This window comes from Talpa europaea, assembly GCF_964194135.1.
Source record: "Talpa europaea genome assembly, chromosome: 13".
Taxonomy (NCBI): Eukaryota; Metazoa; Chordata; class Mammalia; order Eulipotyphla; family Talpidae; genus Talpa; species Talpa europaea.
This window is the reverse complement of record NC_140080.1, coordinates 85,458,894-85,477,495: the sequence shown is the minus strand read 5'-3', so window position 1 is coordinate 85,477,495 and position 18,602 is coordinate 85,458,894. Positions and strand designations below refer to the sequence as shown.

The 18,602-nt window shown below is 38.0% G+C and overlaps 1 protein-coding gene across 1 annotated transcript; it reads right to left on the bottom strand.

The window, feature by feature from the left end:
- Positions 1 to 2,208: 2,208 nt before the first annotated feature.
- On the bottom strand, positions 2,209 to 14,806 carry RAB27B (RAB27B, member RAS oncogene family; the record flags this gene model as incomplete). Its single annotated transcript, XM_084251857.1, has 5 exons — positions 2,209 to 2,398; positions 3,467 to 3,590; positions 7,723 to 7,826; positions 12,941 to 13,026; positions 14,654 to 14,806. 5 exons carry the CDS (start codon positions 14,804 to 14,806, stop codon positions 2,209 to 2,211), a joined length of 657 nt encoding a protein of 218 aa, XP_084107983.1.
- Between the last annotated feature and the right edge of the window lie 3,796 nt (positions 14,807 to 18,602).

Genomic DNA, 18,602 nt, shown 5'->3' with positions numbered 1-18,602 from the left:
AATAGAAACAAAAACATGTATCCAAAATAGAATACCTTTGGGTTTTACAAAGGCCAGCATTCCTGACTATGGAAATGCAGGGAACATGACACTGAATCCAAAGAAGAAACTGATGTTATAAGTTACCAATGTTCACCAGATTTGGCCACAGCAACAGCCATCTTATTTCTGCATGCTTTTCTACTAGAACAAACATCTTTAATCTTAGGTAATCACATTGTGTCCCCATGGCCCACGCATGGAGATCAGGAAGAACTACAAGGAGAAAACATCATTGAAGGGAACAATCAACCTAGATCCAGTCCAGGTGTTGGTGTTGCGCCAGGGACACAGGAGCTCGGCACTTACCACTGAAAGTCCTACCAGGACTTAACCCCATCCGAGCTTCCAAAATGCTTTGATTCATGGTACATTTCTGAGTCTAGTCCATTCAGAACATTATATACAGAGAATTCCTAGAATCTGTATTCCTAAAATTGATTCAATGCCAGATGGAAAGTTGCAGGGGAGTTTAAAGAGGTTTCAGGCATTGAGGGTTTCCAATGTTTGTAAAAAAAAAAAAGCTCAGAGCATGAAAAAGCGAAACACAGTTGGCAAAATTTTGTAGGAAGACCTATCCTGTTGAAAATCATATACTCAACAAAAACAGGAAACTTGACAGACAATGTCTTTGCTATTGATAAAGTTGACTGAAATATTTAAATGATAGTCTAATAGAAGTAGCTTCTTTTAATCAGAAATTAAGGTAAAAAAACTAATGTGATATAACTTTAGACAATAAGAAGAGGCCAATGTAAAAGACTTTTGTGATCATTTTTTAGAAAGAAAAGGCAACTTTATGTAAAAAAATAAAATGACTAAATTTTTGGTGTGATACAATATATAGATCTATTTCTGCCCAAATCCCAAATATAATCCATGAGTATTTTACTTCAGGCAAAATAAAAATGAATTGCTAAATATATTGTAATATAGCATGTCATCCATTTTTATGTAATTAATGACATGAAAATTCAGAGTGATCATAAAATTGATCCATCATTATTCTAAAGTTGTTGATCTACAAAGTGACACATCTGTATTTTTGCAATAGATTCAAAGACATGGTAAGTTGGGTTGGAGGGGAGAAATATGATATTGAGTGTCCAGTGCTTGTGTGAATGAAAAGAACCCTAAATTCATAGTGACTTTTTGTGTGAAATCACCAACATATTTTTCTAAAAAAAAAATTTAAGGCTGAACAATTTTTCTTGACTGCACTTAAAAAGAGATATTTAATAATCTTTAATATTTCCTTGTGACTATTACCTTTACTAAGACTAAAATGAAATATGAACCTGAACACATTTCTAGATGTTGTTCGAAATGGAAACTGCTAGAGATCCTCTTCATCCCAACTGATGTCAACTTTTAATTGCCTTGAGTGAAATTTGACTAAGTAACTCTTCTAGACAACAGTAACAGATATATTTAATTTTAGTTCTTCAAATACCATATTCCTATGCTTTTATTTTTTGCCAGGGCATTTCTCTGGCATTTTGTCATTCACAGTGCTACCTGCCATTTAATAGGAATATAAAATGGCATTATTACACAATCTCCTACATTTCAGCAGAAGTCTGACATTCACTCTTTCCTAAACTTCCATAATATTTAGTCATTCAAGTACAGCTTATCGGATGTATATAGTAATGTCATTCTTAATAAGCCATTAAGAATTCTTTACTGGACATCCATTTTTGGCTAATATATTCTTCCCCTCCCCAAAGCAAACCCAAAAGTACAGGTCAGAATCTATATAACAAGTATATCAAGTTTTTTTTTTTTTAACTCTTCCATGGTCTCCCTTTAGAAGCCTATTTCATTTCCCAATGTGACACAGGAATTTTTGCTCTGATTTAAAACTCCCTGAAATTTCTTCTTGTAGACCCTTTTATATACTCATTTTCTTTCTAAGAAAAACAAATTGGGTGTCCGTGATGGGGAGATCACATTAGGAAATCTTTGATCTTGTTTGAAGGGACCTCACAGATAAGTGGTCATTCTTTTGAACACTTAATTATTCTTTTTGCTTAAAAGAGAATTTTCTGGCAGAAAAAGACAGACATGTCATTATATATGGTATACTCAACAACAAATCTGTGGTTCGTTGCTGTTTGGGGCAGTGTTATTTGGGTGGGTGGTTGATCACCACCTTCTAAGTAAAACCTAGCAAGCACACTTCTTCTCAGCTGGCTTTTCTCCATCCAGCTTTCCAGAATTTCCTCCATTGACAGCGTCGGGGACTTGTGTCTTCTCTACACACTGTTCCATTCGCTTCATTATTAAGTCCAGAAGGGTTTCCACAGCTTTCTCTACATTCTGGCCAGTGGCTGCACTTGTTTCAAAATATGGAATGCTAGCACAGAAGATGTGACAAACATTATTAAGAGGAAGAAATCAGGAAAAGATACAAGATGTACAAATGAGTCACACATACAAAACTTGACTGCTGACAGATGCTCATGATGTTGTCGGCTGAGCTGGAAAGCACCCTTGTTTTTTCTCATGTGTAAAAATTGGGAGGACTGCTCTTTCCTATTTGTGCTAAGACCCTTTTTAGTATTATAGGGAAGGAAACTGATACAGGAGGTCTTCAAGAAATTGAAGCCAAGGGATTATCATTCTGAATTTTGAGAGTAAAAATGCTTAAATGAACAATCAATATTCCATTAAATTATTCCATCCCTTCTAATCGATCATCTAAAAATCTGATTTACAAACTCAGCAAGCACTGAATAGGATATTCATGTAAGCACAGTCTATTACTTGGAATCAAAATTTCCAAGAGAAAAGTGTGTTTTTAAAGATCTCAGAATTCTTTAATAAACATATGGCAGATATTCTGATGCCTCTTTAAATTTTAAAAATGACAAATTTTACTGTGGAAGGCAATTTTGCAATTGCACAGGGTGTTTAAAAATTTTCTTAATCTGCATTTAAATTGAACCGGGACAAGAGTGACAAAAGCATGCTCATGCCACGTAGTATTCCTTAGAGTTTTATTGTATTGAGTCAGAAGAATATAGTGTAGAAGAGCATGAACTCAGAATCTGTCTGACTAGGTTGAAGTCAAGATCTGATATTTATTAGCTATGTGACTTCTCATCAGTTACTTGACTTTTCTGTGCCCCAATCCCTCATATATAAAATGGGATAACTATACACCTCTTATGTATGGTTATGAGAGGTTAAATGAGTTAAAATATAGAACAGTTGCTTGTACATTTTAAGTTATTTAATAAATGTTAGCTACTATTATGATTATGAGCTTTCTTAAAGACATCACACACATTCCTTTGGGAGCTGGATTTCAATCACACACTGTTGTTGATTCAAGGGAATCCACATGTCAACTTCGTGTCCCTGCTCCATCACTATGTGGCAGGGCACAAAGTCAGAGGGCAGTACCAGGTAACTGACTTACCCGTATTTGTCAGCCAGGTCTCGGGCATGCCTTTCATTGACTTCCCTCTGGTCTGGCAGGTCTGCCTTGTTGCCAATTAATACGATATCTGGATTTTCACAATAAGCATTTGCTTGCAGTTGGCCTTGGAAAGAAAGCAGATGGAATCAGCAAGTTAGTTATAAACAAGTGATGTCAAATGACTGCTCATACTTCAGATTCCTTATGTAACTGTTCACCTCCAGTTTGGCAGTTAGTTCGTTATATTTGCCAATTTACTTACCTCTTCTGAGCCACAGTTTCCTCATCCATAAAGTGGAGACAGGGCCTCACAAAATGCAGATTATGAAGGCTAATCATAAATTATAGGAAGCACCCTCATAAACCCCTATGCATGCTCTTCCACCGCTAGAGAAATACCTTCTGAGATGGACCTACTTTTTCATATCATTTGTTTCTCAAATATAAGTGGAGATAATAGAAGATGAGTTAAAGCATGTAAGTCTGTTCTTTCCTCTAGGAGGTTGCTGTGTTTCTATCTCCTGAAATTCAGTGCATAATATTTTTTATTTATTTTATTTAATTAATTAATTTTTTAAATTTTATTTTTATATTCCCCATACAATTGCGACCCCCTTATTTTGACCCCAATCCCTCCTTTTCCCGCCCCCCCAGCCCCCATAGAGTATCTCTGGTTCATAGTTGTTTGTTGATTTTGATATTTTCTTTCTTATAGTTATTCTTTTTCCTGGTCCCTTATTTAAGTTTTCTAGATTCCTGCTATGAGTGAGACCATCTGGTATTTTTCTTTTTCTTTCTGGCTTATTTCGCTGAGCATGATCCCTTCCAGCTCCATCCATGTTGCTGCAAATTGCATGTGTTTATCTTTTTTGAATGCTGAGTAATATTCCATGGTGTATATGTACCACATCTTCTTGATCCAGTCATCTATTTTTGGGCATTTGGGTTGTTTCCAAAGCTTAGCTATTGTAAATAGTGCTTGCTATAAACAGGGGTGCAGGTGCTCTTTGGAATTGATGTTTCTGTGTCCAAATGGCCATCCTACCAAAAGCAATATACAGATTCAATGCTATTCCAATAAAAATTTCAATGTCATTCTTCAAAGAAATAGAACAAGTACTGATGAAATTTATATGGAATCACCAAAAACCCCAAATAGCCAAAGCTCTCCTGAAAAAAAAAAAAAAAGAAGGGAATGGAGGCATCACAGTCCCAGACTTCAAACTATACTACAAAGCCATAATCATCAAAACTGCATGGTAATGGAACAAGAACAGACACACAGGCCAATGGAATCGAATAGAAAATCCAGAAATAAACCCACAGATATACGGTCAACTAATCTTTGACAAAGGAGCAAGGAATATGCATTGGAGCAAAGAAAGTTTGTTCAATAAATGGTGCTGGGAAAACTGGGTCGCTACATGCAAAAGAATGAAGCTTGACTACTACCTAACACCATGCACAAAACCAACTCAAAATGGATTAAAGAACTAGACATAAGTCATGAAACCATAAAATACATAGAAGGAAATACAGGCGAAACATTACATGATATGCACATCAAAGACATCTTTACAGACACATCACCCAAAGCAGTGATAGTGAAGGCAAAGATAAACAGCTGGGACTACATCAAATTAAAGAGCTTCTGCACAGCAAAAGAGACAATAACAAAAACAAAGAGAAACCCCACCAACTGGGAGAACATTTTTGCACACAACACTAATGATAAAGGACACATAATATTTTTTAATCATGACAATTTTATGTATCTATATGAATCCAATTTCATGTAAAAACAATTTTGAGATACATAACTTATTTTTCCCCTTCTCTAGAAAACACCTGTCAAAAGACAGAGATGAAAGAAGGAGACAGGAAGAGAGGGAAGGAGGGAAGGAGGGAGAAAGCCGCAGGAAACCTTCAGCTGTGTTTTCAAGGTCACCAGGGCTACATTAACATCTATGTCAGTTATACCATGTGCAATCTTGCTGAGGCTGGAGGAAGGAGACAAAGGATTATCCTATTGTTATAGGATATATTTATATTTGGATGTTAGAAATTAAAGTCTTATTAGACATGGAAATTAATTAACTTAAATCCCAACAGAATTCTTCTGTTAATTTTTAAAATCATTTGCCTTTATAAAAGGATGAACAAATCATTCTCTGAAGGAATCTAATAATCTTATTATCTCCTTATCTCCTCAGAATCTAATAATACCACCAAAATTTGGATAAAGAAATGTAATAATAAAAGAAAATAGAGACAGATCCTAGGATAAACATTCATTTGGAGAAGATATTAAGGAAGTCAGAATTTGTTGATATTTTCCCCAGTGGTAACAACCGTATCATTGAGTTCATATTTAAAGCAGTTTTATATAGATATACACACACGTATATAATTACATATTATATATCATTATAAATATATGTAATAATATGTAATTATGCATCATATATAATTTATGTGTGTAATGTATAATTATAAACATAATTATAAATGATATGTAATAATAAGAAATATATATATTTTGAGCATTTGCTCTGAGTTAGTCACCCATCCAGGCTCTAGGCAACTGCAATGGGACAAAGCAAAGTTTGCACTTCCACAGAACTTATATTCTAGTGGTGGGAAGAGTCAAAATCACAAGTAAGCGAAGAAATAATTAATGCTTCAGGTAGAGGCATGGCCAGATGAAATGTGCTGAGGGGATGCAGAGTCACAACAAGCCCTGCTTTAGGTGGGGTGGTGATGCCAACTTTCCTGAGAGATAAGTCAGATTTGAGCAAAAACTGGAGATGAAAGAACTAGCATGTGCTGTTAAATAGGAGAAGAGAAATGAAGGCAGAGGGAATCAGAGATGTGAAGTTCCCAGGGTAAGAATGTAGTTTCCCTCCTGTGAACAGCATGAGTGATGAGAGAGGTTCAGTTGGAGGCCAGTGAGGGGGCAGAGAGAATCAGAAAAGCCCCCAGGCCAGATCACAGCAGCCTAGAAGGTGGGTGAAGGACTCTAGGCTTTATTCCAAGTGAGATGGTTACTCCTAGCAGGACTGTGAGCAGACAAACAAGATGATCCCATTTAAAAGAAATTACTCTGACCACAGACAGCCGCAACAAGCCTAGAAATGACAAAATTAGCACCAACCTCTTAGAGGGCTAATATGTCCCCATTAGGATCAAAATGTGTATTTGTAAGAAAAATGCAAATGAAAAATTCTCTTTAATGCTACATCAATTTTTTAAAAAGGAAAAATCAAATACTTCTATGACAACATATACTAAATTGACTTTAGTAAGTGATTAGACTGTGTTTAAACTTTATGTTTAAATTGTCATAGAGGCTGAAAATGTTTCCATTAAAAAGACTCCTTATAGGGCCTTCCTGGGTGGCGCAGTGGTTGAGCGCTGGGCTGAAAAGATGCCCGCAGCCTCTGCAGCACCGGTTCGATCCCCCGCCGCCGGCGAGGGACCCACATGGAACGACAGACCTCTCCTGCCTCGCCCACTGCTCCTCTCAGCAGTGTACTTCGGTCCTTCTGCCTGTCCTGCTCCCTACTCTGGCTCTGGTGAATTCTCTCACCCTCCTGTGCTTCTGACTATACCCAGTGCTTGTATAAATAAATAAATAAATAAATAAATAAATAAATAAATAAATAAATAAATAAATAAATAAATCTTAAAAAAAAAAAAGACTCCTTGTATTTAAACAGATTTTTAAAAGTAAAAATTCAATATGCTCCGACTGGCATTATACTTTATCTTCATGTGCCTGGTCTGCTCTGAAGCATTTTCTCACCTAATTCATCCATTAGATAAAATTAACCCATTAGTTAACCCACATGCAAGGGCACACATTTTAGTTACCAGTGTATCCTCTCAGAAAGCATGGCATTTTTTTCTCTGTGTCTTTTTCAGATTAAATTTAGTAGATGTGCTCAGTTTTGAAAAGTCATACAAGACTTACTGCACAAGTGGAATTAATGGCCTTTCCATGGCAATAATAAAGACCTGTAATTCAGGTGATGATGAAGTAACATAGGCTTCTTGTAAGAGTCTCTGAGAAGACACATTTTCAAGCCATCATCAGTGATCCATACAAAGGCCACCACTTTGAAGGTGACACAGGAAACACAAAACTCATGACTTCCCAAGGTGAGTCTGTGGTGCTCAATCTGGTTTCATCTTGCAACAGCACATAGAGCTGTTGGGTTTTAAAGTTGTCAACACAATTACTTGTTCCCACTTACTCATCCAGTTTCTGACATTTAAGAAGCTCTGTTGACTGGTGAGGTCAAACATTAGTAAGAAACCCATGGCGTCTCTGAAAAATGCAGTGGTGAGGCTCCGGAACCTGCCAAGAAAGCACAGTAGACATTCCTGAAAGTTACTCGCTATACACATGACAATGACAACACAAACATGACCTCCCTTTTTTTAAAAAGATTTATTTATGCATCCAAGAACTGGGGTGCTGGCCAAAGGTCCGGGGGGTGAGAGGACTCACCAGAGACAGAATGGGGAGCAGAACAGGCAGATCTACTGAAATCACTGCTGAGGGGAGCAGCGGGCAAACCAGGAGAGGTCTGCTGTGCCATGTGGGTAGCTGGCACCCACATGGCTGGCTGGCCCAGGATCAAACTTGTGTTGCAGAGGCTGCAGGTAGATTCATAGTGCTGTGCTTAACCCCTTGTGCCATCAGAGAGGCCCATGACCTCCCTTTCAAACATGAAATCCTACAGCATCCCTTGAGGACTGTTTCATGGAATGGGAGGGTGGACAGAGTCTGCTGAGGGGTCATGGGGGGACATGTGGTTGTAGACTTTTTTTAAACCACATCCTGGCTTCATGTGCTATAGCAGTTACACACAGAGTTTGTAATTCAATCACACATTTGCTTACACAGACTCTTGCTAGTTCACAGGCATCTTGTGGCCCACAATAAAAATGTAAGCCACTTTAGAATGCGGACCTTAACTTATATTTTTTAATTTTCCTTGTCTGTGCCCAGAAGAAAGCTTGGCACATGTGGTCTGAAATGAATGCTTGTGATTACAGGCAGAAAACCACAATTTGTTGGCAGCTGGAATGAGGAAAAACAATGTTGGTGAGAAAACTCTTAAGTAATCACTTTTTGAGGAGGAAAACTGAGCTTTAGGTTGTCATCCATGTCTCAGGGGGAAGAAGAATGACAGTGAAGAAAGGAAGATGATTAAAGGAACAGAGAAGGTCAGAGAGAATTAGTAGTTGAGGAGAAAAAGCAAGAACGCTCATCTCCTGTGGATGACTTTGAATAATATACTCTGTCCTGTGTGATGTGAAGACTTTATCTCCCTTGTTCCTACCCTTCCACCCTAACATTTTCTTTGAGTCGAAGATGTGCTCAGATCCATATCAGTGTCAGCAATCAGTGAAACCAGAGACCACATCCAGGGACTAGAGAAGGTTTGGGTTATAAAGATAAAGCAGCAAATTCAGCAAGGGTTTTTTGAAAAGCATATAACTTTGAAATGCAATGAATTCACTTACTATCCTAAAAGTTCTTCTAATTTTCCCACTTTAGCCTATTTGTAAATCCTTTGGTTTCCTTCGGGTTCTATTCTGCACTCCATATCACTCTATATGCATTCACTGGACAAGACCATCCACTTCTCTGGCTCAATTATCACCTATATGTTAAGAACTCAAATGTATAAGTCTAGACCCTTCCTGTCTTCACACTCTGTGGACAGTCACTCTGTAGACAATTACTCATTGAATATTTCCACTTGGAGGAAATGAGGGCAGTTCTAACTTTACATGTCCCAAACCAAACTAACCCTGGTTTCTTCTTCTGTCAATAGCATCTCTATCTTCTTGGAAAAATAATCTCCTTCTCCTTCACCCACTGTAAACAACATATACCTCTTGACCTTCTCTCTGCTGCCCATCAACCCTGTCACAACTCTAGTTTGAACCCATTATGTTTTCTTGGATACCTTCGAAAGCCTTCTCAATGGACTTCCTGTTCCAGCTTTGTTTGGGACCTGCCCCCAGATGGCTTTCCACTGATTATAGAAATCCTCTATGAAAAACATTTCAATGATGATGCACTGCTCTCAAGATAATGACTCTTTAATAAGCTGACAAGGTACTGCATTAACAGGCCCTGGCTAATATGTCCAGCTTCAGCTCTTGACTACCTACCAACATGCTCTTCTTCTTTTAGTTCTTAGAAAGTTACTCTCCCCCCGCTGGGTTTTCACACATGCTGCTTTTTCAGTGGGCAACTTCACCTTAATGCCACCCATTCAGCCTGTGTAACACATGTTCATACATTGTGAATGAGGGTGCATTTGTGATATTAGAGGAATATCAGCTCCCCAAGAACTTTCCAATGCCTACATCTGGGTTCCATGCTCCTCTGGGAGTATTTGCTGCTGGCCCTTTGCTTTCCTGTTACTCTTCTAAATCTATATTGCATTTCATTGTTATTAGTCCAGATATCCACCCTAGTTTTGTAAGCTCCAAGAGGAAAGGAGCTATCTTTCTAATTTGCTATCCATTATATTTTCATGGCCCTGAACATCATATTTGCCTACTAAGTGTCAAGTTGAGGGGAAGTAATAAAGAGATTAGCAAAGGATATAAAATCATTAAAGATTTACATGAATTCAGTAGAGAACAATACTTATGGTATCGCGGGAAAGAAAAGAGGTATTTTAATGACTGTTTCCGAATCAGGATTTTTGATAAGCATCATTATTATGATTATGAACTATGAACAACCTACTCAAAAATTTCTTGTGGATTTGTCTCTAGAAGTTGATGGAAGTTTACAGATATTATAGTGTTTTTATTGAATGGCTCTATCTCTCTTAGCAGTAATTAAAATTATCTCCTGCTCAGAGTAGACTGCTCTCTGTCCTCCCACAAAGGATGTGTGTGTGTGTGTGCATGTGTCTCATTTGAGGATAAGATTGTGTCTTAGCCCCCTCTCATTGCCTACAACACATGAAAAAGTTACTTAAAAGTTTGCTTGTTGTATGGCTGTCATTGGGGCAAAAGCATTTGCATCCACAGTGACATGGATATGACATGCTTGACTGGACCAGGCTCAGCCCCTGAAGCATTGTACCAAGACCCTTGTTCACACCACTCTTCCAAGGGTTTTCTCAGGGAGGAAGGTAATTTGTCTCCAGATTCACCCTCCAATCTCCTTCTGGCTGATGATTTGGCAGGGTGGGGAAAACAAGAACCACATTAAAAAAAAAAAAAAAGACTTCAAGGTCATGTTATCATTCTTTCTCCCTCTTTGAAAACTGAGACAATACCCTGTATCTTTTAGGTTTACACAAGGGCGGTGGTTTTTCTCTCCTTCCCACAGTGCCACCTTTTTCAATAACCATTATCTTATACGAGTCATACTGTCAGATAGCTCAGGCACAGGGTGAGGTGTGAGGCGCTGTGTACCTTGTTGCCTAGCTACACCTTTCCTATAGAAAATGTAAAATTCCCAAGGGATGAACAACCTCCGTGTCACTAGGACTGTCCCTGGTCTTCCCCGATTCCCTCTGAGAGCAGCTATCTTAAGGTGACAGATGAGAGAAGCCTGCCATCCTGTTAGGCTGACATCTCATGTGCGAGGACATATGGGAATCACATTTTCCCATATTACTTCAAAAATGAATTAAATTGGTCTATAAAACATACATCTTTGTGACAACAAAACTGACATCTGAACAGAGATTCTTGTGAGGAATGACTTCAAAGGAACCAGCAGTGTTGAGGGATGTGTGCAAATGGAATTCACAGTCAAAAAGAGCTAACAGAGGGCCCAGCACCTCTCCTGGCGTTTACACTCACTGAAAGCGAGAACATTTTGGATGCATTTCAAAAACTGAAGTGTTTACAAGCATAAACATGCTTCTAAGACATGCAGTGCAGAATTTGGAGGTATGTGCCTTCTAAATATCTTCTCTGCCAATGTATTGCCAATTTTTATTGAATCTAATATGGAAAAGTTCACTAGCCTGGGGTCTCTAGGACTTGAAAACCTTGGATCACAAAGAAATCCACTTTCATCAGACAACGGGGTAGCACCTTGAGCTTTAAGCCATCCGTACCTCTGTCTCCTGAGAACCTCTTATCTTGGAACACTGTATCACAGACTATGCTGAAAAACCAGGCAAGATCTCTGCCCTTACAAAGCTGATAATTTTTGGGGGTTGACGACACTGTGTGAATCAATTAACAGCAGTTGGAGACAAAAATAAAAGGTCAAGGTGATAGCTAATAATGCAAAGACTGAAGGGGTGGTAGAATAGGTGCAATGGTGGAGTTTGTTTCACTGGTGGTATTCAGCAAGGCCACACAGAGGAGGTGAAATAGAAGCCAGATGTGGTGAAAGGAGAGGATCCGGGAGGCAGCGAAGAGACTAGACATTCTGATTGGAGGGTGATGTTGGGACCAAAATCTTAGGAAAAAAAGTCAGTCAATTGGCAAGGGGCAGATGAATGAACGGATGGAAAGAGATGAAGGAGTCAACAGCCTTTCTATCAATTCTCTAGTTAAGTAGCACTTACAACATTGTTAACTTCCCACCTTGATTTGATTAAATCCTGGAGATTTTTTTTCCCTGTTAGAAAGTACAAAGATTATGCATAATGAGGATCTTCACAGAGAATTTTGAGAGTCTGATTTTTTAAATAGGCACCAGATAGGTCAAGCTAGTGAAGGTGAATTAACTATTAAAAAAACTTATTTTTATTTCTCAATACAAATGTCTACTTGGATACCAGGAGAAGAATTGCAGATAGCGTGATTTTCTAGTTCATATACAATATTCACTTTAAAGTAAGTCTTTCTTGGGCCTCCCAGGTGGCGCAGCGGTTGAGCGCTGGGTTGCGAAGCTGCCCGCGGCTGCAGCGCCGGTTCGATCCCCGGCTGCTCCCCGGCCACCAGAGGAGGGTCCCACATGGCGCGCAGATCTCTCCTGCCACCCGCTGCTCCCCTCAGCAGTGTACTTCAGTCCTTCTGCCTGCTCTGCTCCCCGCTCTGACTCTGGTGAATTCTCTCACCCTCCTGCGCTTCTGACTGTACCCAGTGCATGTATAAACAAAACAAACAAACAAAATAAATAAATAAATAAAGACATGCCTCTATTAAAAAAAAAAAAAAAAAAGGTTAGAAAAAAAAAAAAATAAAGTAAGTCTTTCTTGTTTTCATTATTGCTTTATTTATAAATTTATCAGTAACTGATTTATTATCAATGATTCCTGACATCTTTCCATCTTATGTAACAGTAAATAAATCTAACTATGAGAAATGTATTTTTTAATATCAATACCTATAGGATTTTTGTTTTTATTTACTTTTATTTGAGGCAACATTGGTTTACCACACTATATATGATTTACATGAATAGGTTCCCCTAAAATAAGTTTTCCTAAACTATTTGTAACTAGAAACAAAGTCATTGGCTCTTACCGCTCTTGTCCTGCAGTGTCCCAAAGCTGAAGATGTACTTTAAATGCTTTCCCTGAAGTTCCATTGGGTCCCTGTGTATTATAAACCTGAAATAAACAATTTTCATCAGTAGATACTGCTTTGGATTTTGTCAACGTTCAAATTCTCTGGGTTTACTCAGCATGTTTTTTTCTCAATTACGATAATCAAAGTTCATAGTGCAGAATAAATATTTGCTCTGTTTTTTTCCAGAAGTATCACATATACTCTCACTTTTAAATGTCAAGTACAAGTATGATTTTCAACACAATTTAGGCATACTGCAAACTTAAATTAGACACCTTCTGTCATTTCCTCATGGAGGCAGCAAACATTAGATTTAGGACCCAAGTTCTAGGTTCAAATAACTCTTTATTTAACCTCTAAGTCTTGCCTTCTTATCTGTAAATTGTGATCCATAATCTCTTCCTAACTTAAAGAGTTATCATAAACCTAAAGGAAATACCAGGTGTGGAAGCAATTTTTTTTTTTAAGCAGTTAAAAGCTTTACAAATACCTGAATATCTTTCACAATGACTTGATCTTTCAAAGTGACTTAGCCATGAAATATGCACAGAATTTCTCAACAAGTTTATGCAGGATATTTCAAGTCTTCCTTTACTAGATATTATATAAAAGGCTCATTTGAAAATAAGTTGACATTTTAAAACTAGGACCTTTGATTTGTTATTTAAGCAAAGCTTACAATTTTAATATTTCATCAGCTCCCTGGATTATGGTTTAGTGAAAATGTGTGAAAAAGTAAACTTTGCAAAGATCTGTACCTACAACAGTAGAGGCACATGAGAAAACAGAAGACAGGACACCCCCAGAGGGGCTGGAAGCAAGTTCCAAAGTCAAAAGTCCATTGACTTTCAGAGAAGGTACAGGACGTGGATAAGGACCCATGGTTCAACTGCTCAGCCACCATTTCCCTTTCCCCCTCAGTTCTCAAGGAACGAGTACATGTGTGACATCAACTGGAAGCCGCAGCCATCTTGGCACTCAAGCGCACCTTGGGTGGCAGTAAATCTGGTGAAGCTTATGTGCCTATGCTACACGTCTCACATGTCACAATATCCTTATTCCTGTCATTAGCGTCTAGCATAGGAGAAGGAAGTGGTTGTGATTCTCACTTAAACTCCCTTATCTTGGAAAATAGCATGGATTTGTCTCACATTCTGTTCATAATAAGCCAATGATTGATGGCTGAGTCTCCACATAAATACAAATGCAGTAAGAACTCACAAAGCTCATGTTCATGTTATTTGCCAATCATCCTTTTAACCTCTTTCTTAAGAGTAGGGAAGTAAATACTGGTTCTTACTAAGGAACTTAACTCAGATCAAGAGTTAATGTTTTTAGATACTGAATAAATCAAGTTTTGAAAGATTCTTTAAGAATTCATAGAAAACACACTTACAAACCCATAAATTATTTATTTTAGTTGCTCTGTATACTTTTGGAGACAAGTGATAGTGCCACTCAATATTTTTCTAAACAAAATGTTATTTATAATTTGAGAAAGTAAGAAATAATCTTCTAAAGTTAATTAAAGTGACAGGTTATGAATTTCATGTGAGAAAAGACAGACACCTTGCAATGTACTAAACATAGCTTCTTGAGCCTCATTTTAGTGTGGGGGGCTGGGGGGAGAGATCAGCAATAAGGATAACGGGATAGTTAAAAACTCACCACACGTTTTTCCCGAAAGTCTATTCCTACTGTTGTGATGAATTTGGGGTTGAATTTATTGTCTGTATATCGATAAAGAAATGTCGTCTTCCCCACCCCGGAATCTCCAAGGGCCAGGAGTTTGATCAGATAATCATAGTCCCCATCGGTCATAGTGATGGTCTTGGTGGGCCTGTGGATGACAGAAAAAATAGCACGTTATGATTAAAGTTGGTTTTCCTTTACTTTTCTCAAAACACAGCATGGATTTAGTTTTCAAGGTTAAATTGTTTAACCACATTCTGATTTAACTAATTCAAAACAGCTTTCAGGGGTAAGGGCATATCTGTTGTATCATTCAGTGCAAATCTTTTTTTTTTTTTTGGTAAGACTTACTGACTTTTTTCAATGATTTATAAACTGGGCAGCACCCCATGTAGCAGAGAGGAAGGATCTCTGAGGAGCAGTGCAAAATTTGCTTGTGTCATGTCTGTCACACATGGAACAAAAATCTAAATGTTGCTCTTACTAGCCATTGCCACAGCAATATAAGAAATTAGAGTCATATATATACATATATTTTTATTTTTAAAGCCAATGTCCTTGGGCCTCCCTGGTGGCACAAGGGGTTTTAAGCACAGCATTGTGAAGCTAGCCGCAGCCTCTGCAGCACGAGTTCAATCCCCAGCCAGGGAGGTGACCCACATGGCACAGCAGACCTCTCCTGTCTCCCCGCTGCTCCCCTCAGCAGTGTATTTCAGTCAGTCTGCCTGTTCTGCTCTCCACTCTGTCTCTGGTGAATCCTCTCACCCCCTACACCACTGGCCTGTTCCCCAGTTCTTGTATGCATAAATAAATAAATCTTTAAAAAAATAAATAAAGCCAATGTCCTTTGAAATCAAGAGTATGAAGCCACAAAGAGGAGAGAATCACAGGGGACTGGTAAACATGTCCCAGATGATGCAGGCATGTTAGAGAGAGACTGACATTATCTATGGGGAGTGTCAGAGAAAAGCAGATAGGAAAAATGGTTTATATCTAAAAACACTGATTTGAAATCATTTCAGAAGTAATGTCTAAAAATCTTTGTTTTGAAATACTTAAGCCTCTGCTCTCCAATGGTAAATCTGATGCAACTGGCAAATCTGTTGAATATGTTCCAGGCCTTGAAAAAAGGGAAGAGCATTAAGAAGCATAATTATGGTAATTCTGCTATTGCTTCTTGGGACTGAGGGAATAATCACTTGCCATTACTTCCAGTGCTGTAACCTCTCCTGCCTCAGTCTTATCTCGCCTGTTAATACAGTGACTATGCGTCAGGATGATCCAAGGGAACAAACCAGGTGTGGCTGCACAGGTAAGGCTAAGACTACCATTGTATGCCTTTGGATGCCACCATCACCTACTAAATACTAAATATAGCCTGAAGTTTAGAAAAGTGATCTGCCATTTGGTACAACTTTCTGGATTTGTGGGTCGGTCATATCCTTTTATAAAGGAAAACCTATGAAGATTTTCATAGAGTGAAAGTTTTTCTCTCTGTTCTATGGAAAGGAAGAATACTCCCCCCAATCCCTGACCAGAAATCACTGTACTATTTAGGAGTTCTGAGGTGTTTAAAATTAAATTTCAACAATACTTTATTACATGAACATATCTAAAAATTCCAGTCATTTCCTGCATGTCAGAAGATGATGTATGTATTCATTAAAGTAAACAAAACTTTATTTTTAATGCTATCTTTGTAGTTAGTGGCTGAAAATAAAAGTTTTCATGCCTTGGAATAAATAATGATGAAGATGACAATTAGGTACATAACAATCAGTATCACATCATTTGGAAGATTGCAATTTTTTACATTAAAATTTCCTAAAATTTGAATCATACTGCTGCTAAGTCTAATAAATGTATTATGGATGCATATTTTTTCAATTAATAAATATTTTTTAAGGCAACGTGTTTTGACTTACCAATACGTACTTTTTGCAAAAGCTTCCCTACCTGAGTAGGACTCTCAGGATGGATATCTGCTGACCATGAATACTTTCTTTCTCCCTTTTAAATATCTGTGCAAAGTATAAGGATTGCCCAGGAAGAGATGCACTGCAGCCATCAGCAACCAGTCTTCCTAATAGAAAGATAGATGGCTCAACTATTGATCTGAAATTCTTCCTGGAAAATGTCTGCATTGATTGACTGCCTAGCAGTCACTAGTTCTGAATTTCGATGGTTCTAAATATTTTCCTAGGACTTTAGAGTTGAAGAAGCCACTGCTTCTGGCCTTTGAAGCAAACTGTTTGCTAGAAGAGTATGCCAAGTAGACTGATTTCCTCCCAATTAAAGAACCATTGCCATCATTCTACCTTCTTTCTTCTCCCAATCCCCAAACTTGCTCATATAAAACCCTTCTGAAGGATGATAAAGCCTGTCATTGCACTAGTAGTATTAAATGAAACTGCTCATTCTTTAGGGAAAAGAGATGAAATTGATTCTAAGTTATTTAACTGACCACACCCTTCTCTGGCCACACCTTTGATGATTACAAAGGAGAAACTGAAGCTACTTAGTTGGAGATTTTGTAGAGAAAGACACACCTGCATTTAACCTTCTAGTACAGGGAGGAATTAGATATGATGGACCTGCAGGGCCATGGCGAGGGAGATTGTATTACACGTGTGGAATGAGATGCTCATCACTTGCCAGTTACATGACCTACCATGTATGCCTGATCTGCAGCCAATTTGTTCTCTGTTATTTGTACATAAATCTGCCTGGGGCAGTATTGGGGGGTGCTGTGTTTCCCAATTAGGCTCTAATCCAGTTGAAAGATTCTGGTTAACATGGATAAAGTCCACTGGCCCATACTTGTTCTTTCCTATCAGTGAAGGGTGGAGGACACTGATATTTAACACAAATTCCTTTCTTAATGAAGGCAAATAATTGTAGATAAACTTTACTTCATGTCTCTACAGACTAAGGAAGTTGACATATAAAACTAGGCATGAGATAGGGTTAGCATCCTTGAGTATCCTTTGAGCATCCTTGAAGTTTCTTTTGAAAATGAATTTCAGCTGTCATCTCTACCTGTGTATGCCTATTCTTCATTTTTTTTTTGTATTTCATTTCTCTTTTATTACCATGTGATTTCCTGAGTCCTAAATTTATGGGACCTCAATATTCTTAAGTTTTAATAGAGTAATTGCAAACATTCTGTCCTTGGCACTAAAAATATAACACCACAAAGAAAAATAAAAGCCTTGACAAGATTTCCATTTCCAAGAACTGGGCTAAAACATGGACTGGAAAGGATCAAAAAGCTGACAAATTTAGCAGTATTGTTTATTTTGTCACAGTTATTAATGATCTTGTCAGTACTTGGTTCTATGAATCTAAAAGGGAAGAAAAAGCCCGAAGGTTGCTGTATCTCAGGAAACACGCCTGACTCTCCATAATTATCACTGTGTCACCAACTCTACCACAAGAACCAGCAGATTTTTTAGATACAGAATCTAAAGCCTCATCCCCACAGCCCTTCACAAGTGGACAGTATGAAAACGAAAACAAATTTAGTTACACCCTCGAGGCTCTGCTTAATGAGTCTTAAAGGGAGAAGGAAATCTACGCAATCATGTGATGGGCCCCTTCCCCCACTCAGTTTACAGATAAAAAGTCTAGTGCAGAGAATATTTACATGACTTGTGACAGAATAAAATCTAATACCATTGTTTTTTACCACTGAAAATGAAAAGTGGGATAGGTAGAAAGTAGAAATATATTCATTCTACATAGAAAGGGAATTTTCTCTGGTATCGACAGAAACATGATTCGCATAGTTAGAATATCTAACATGTGGGTGCCCAGCATCTCTCTCTCCACCCCCATGCCTCATTTTTGTCTAACTTAAATTCCATTAGCTCAGGATATACTACTGTTGTCAGCACTGGACCTACAGAGTCCAGCACAGTATGAG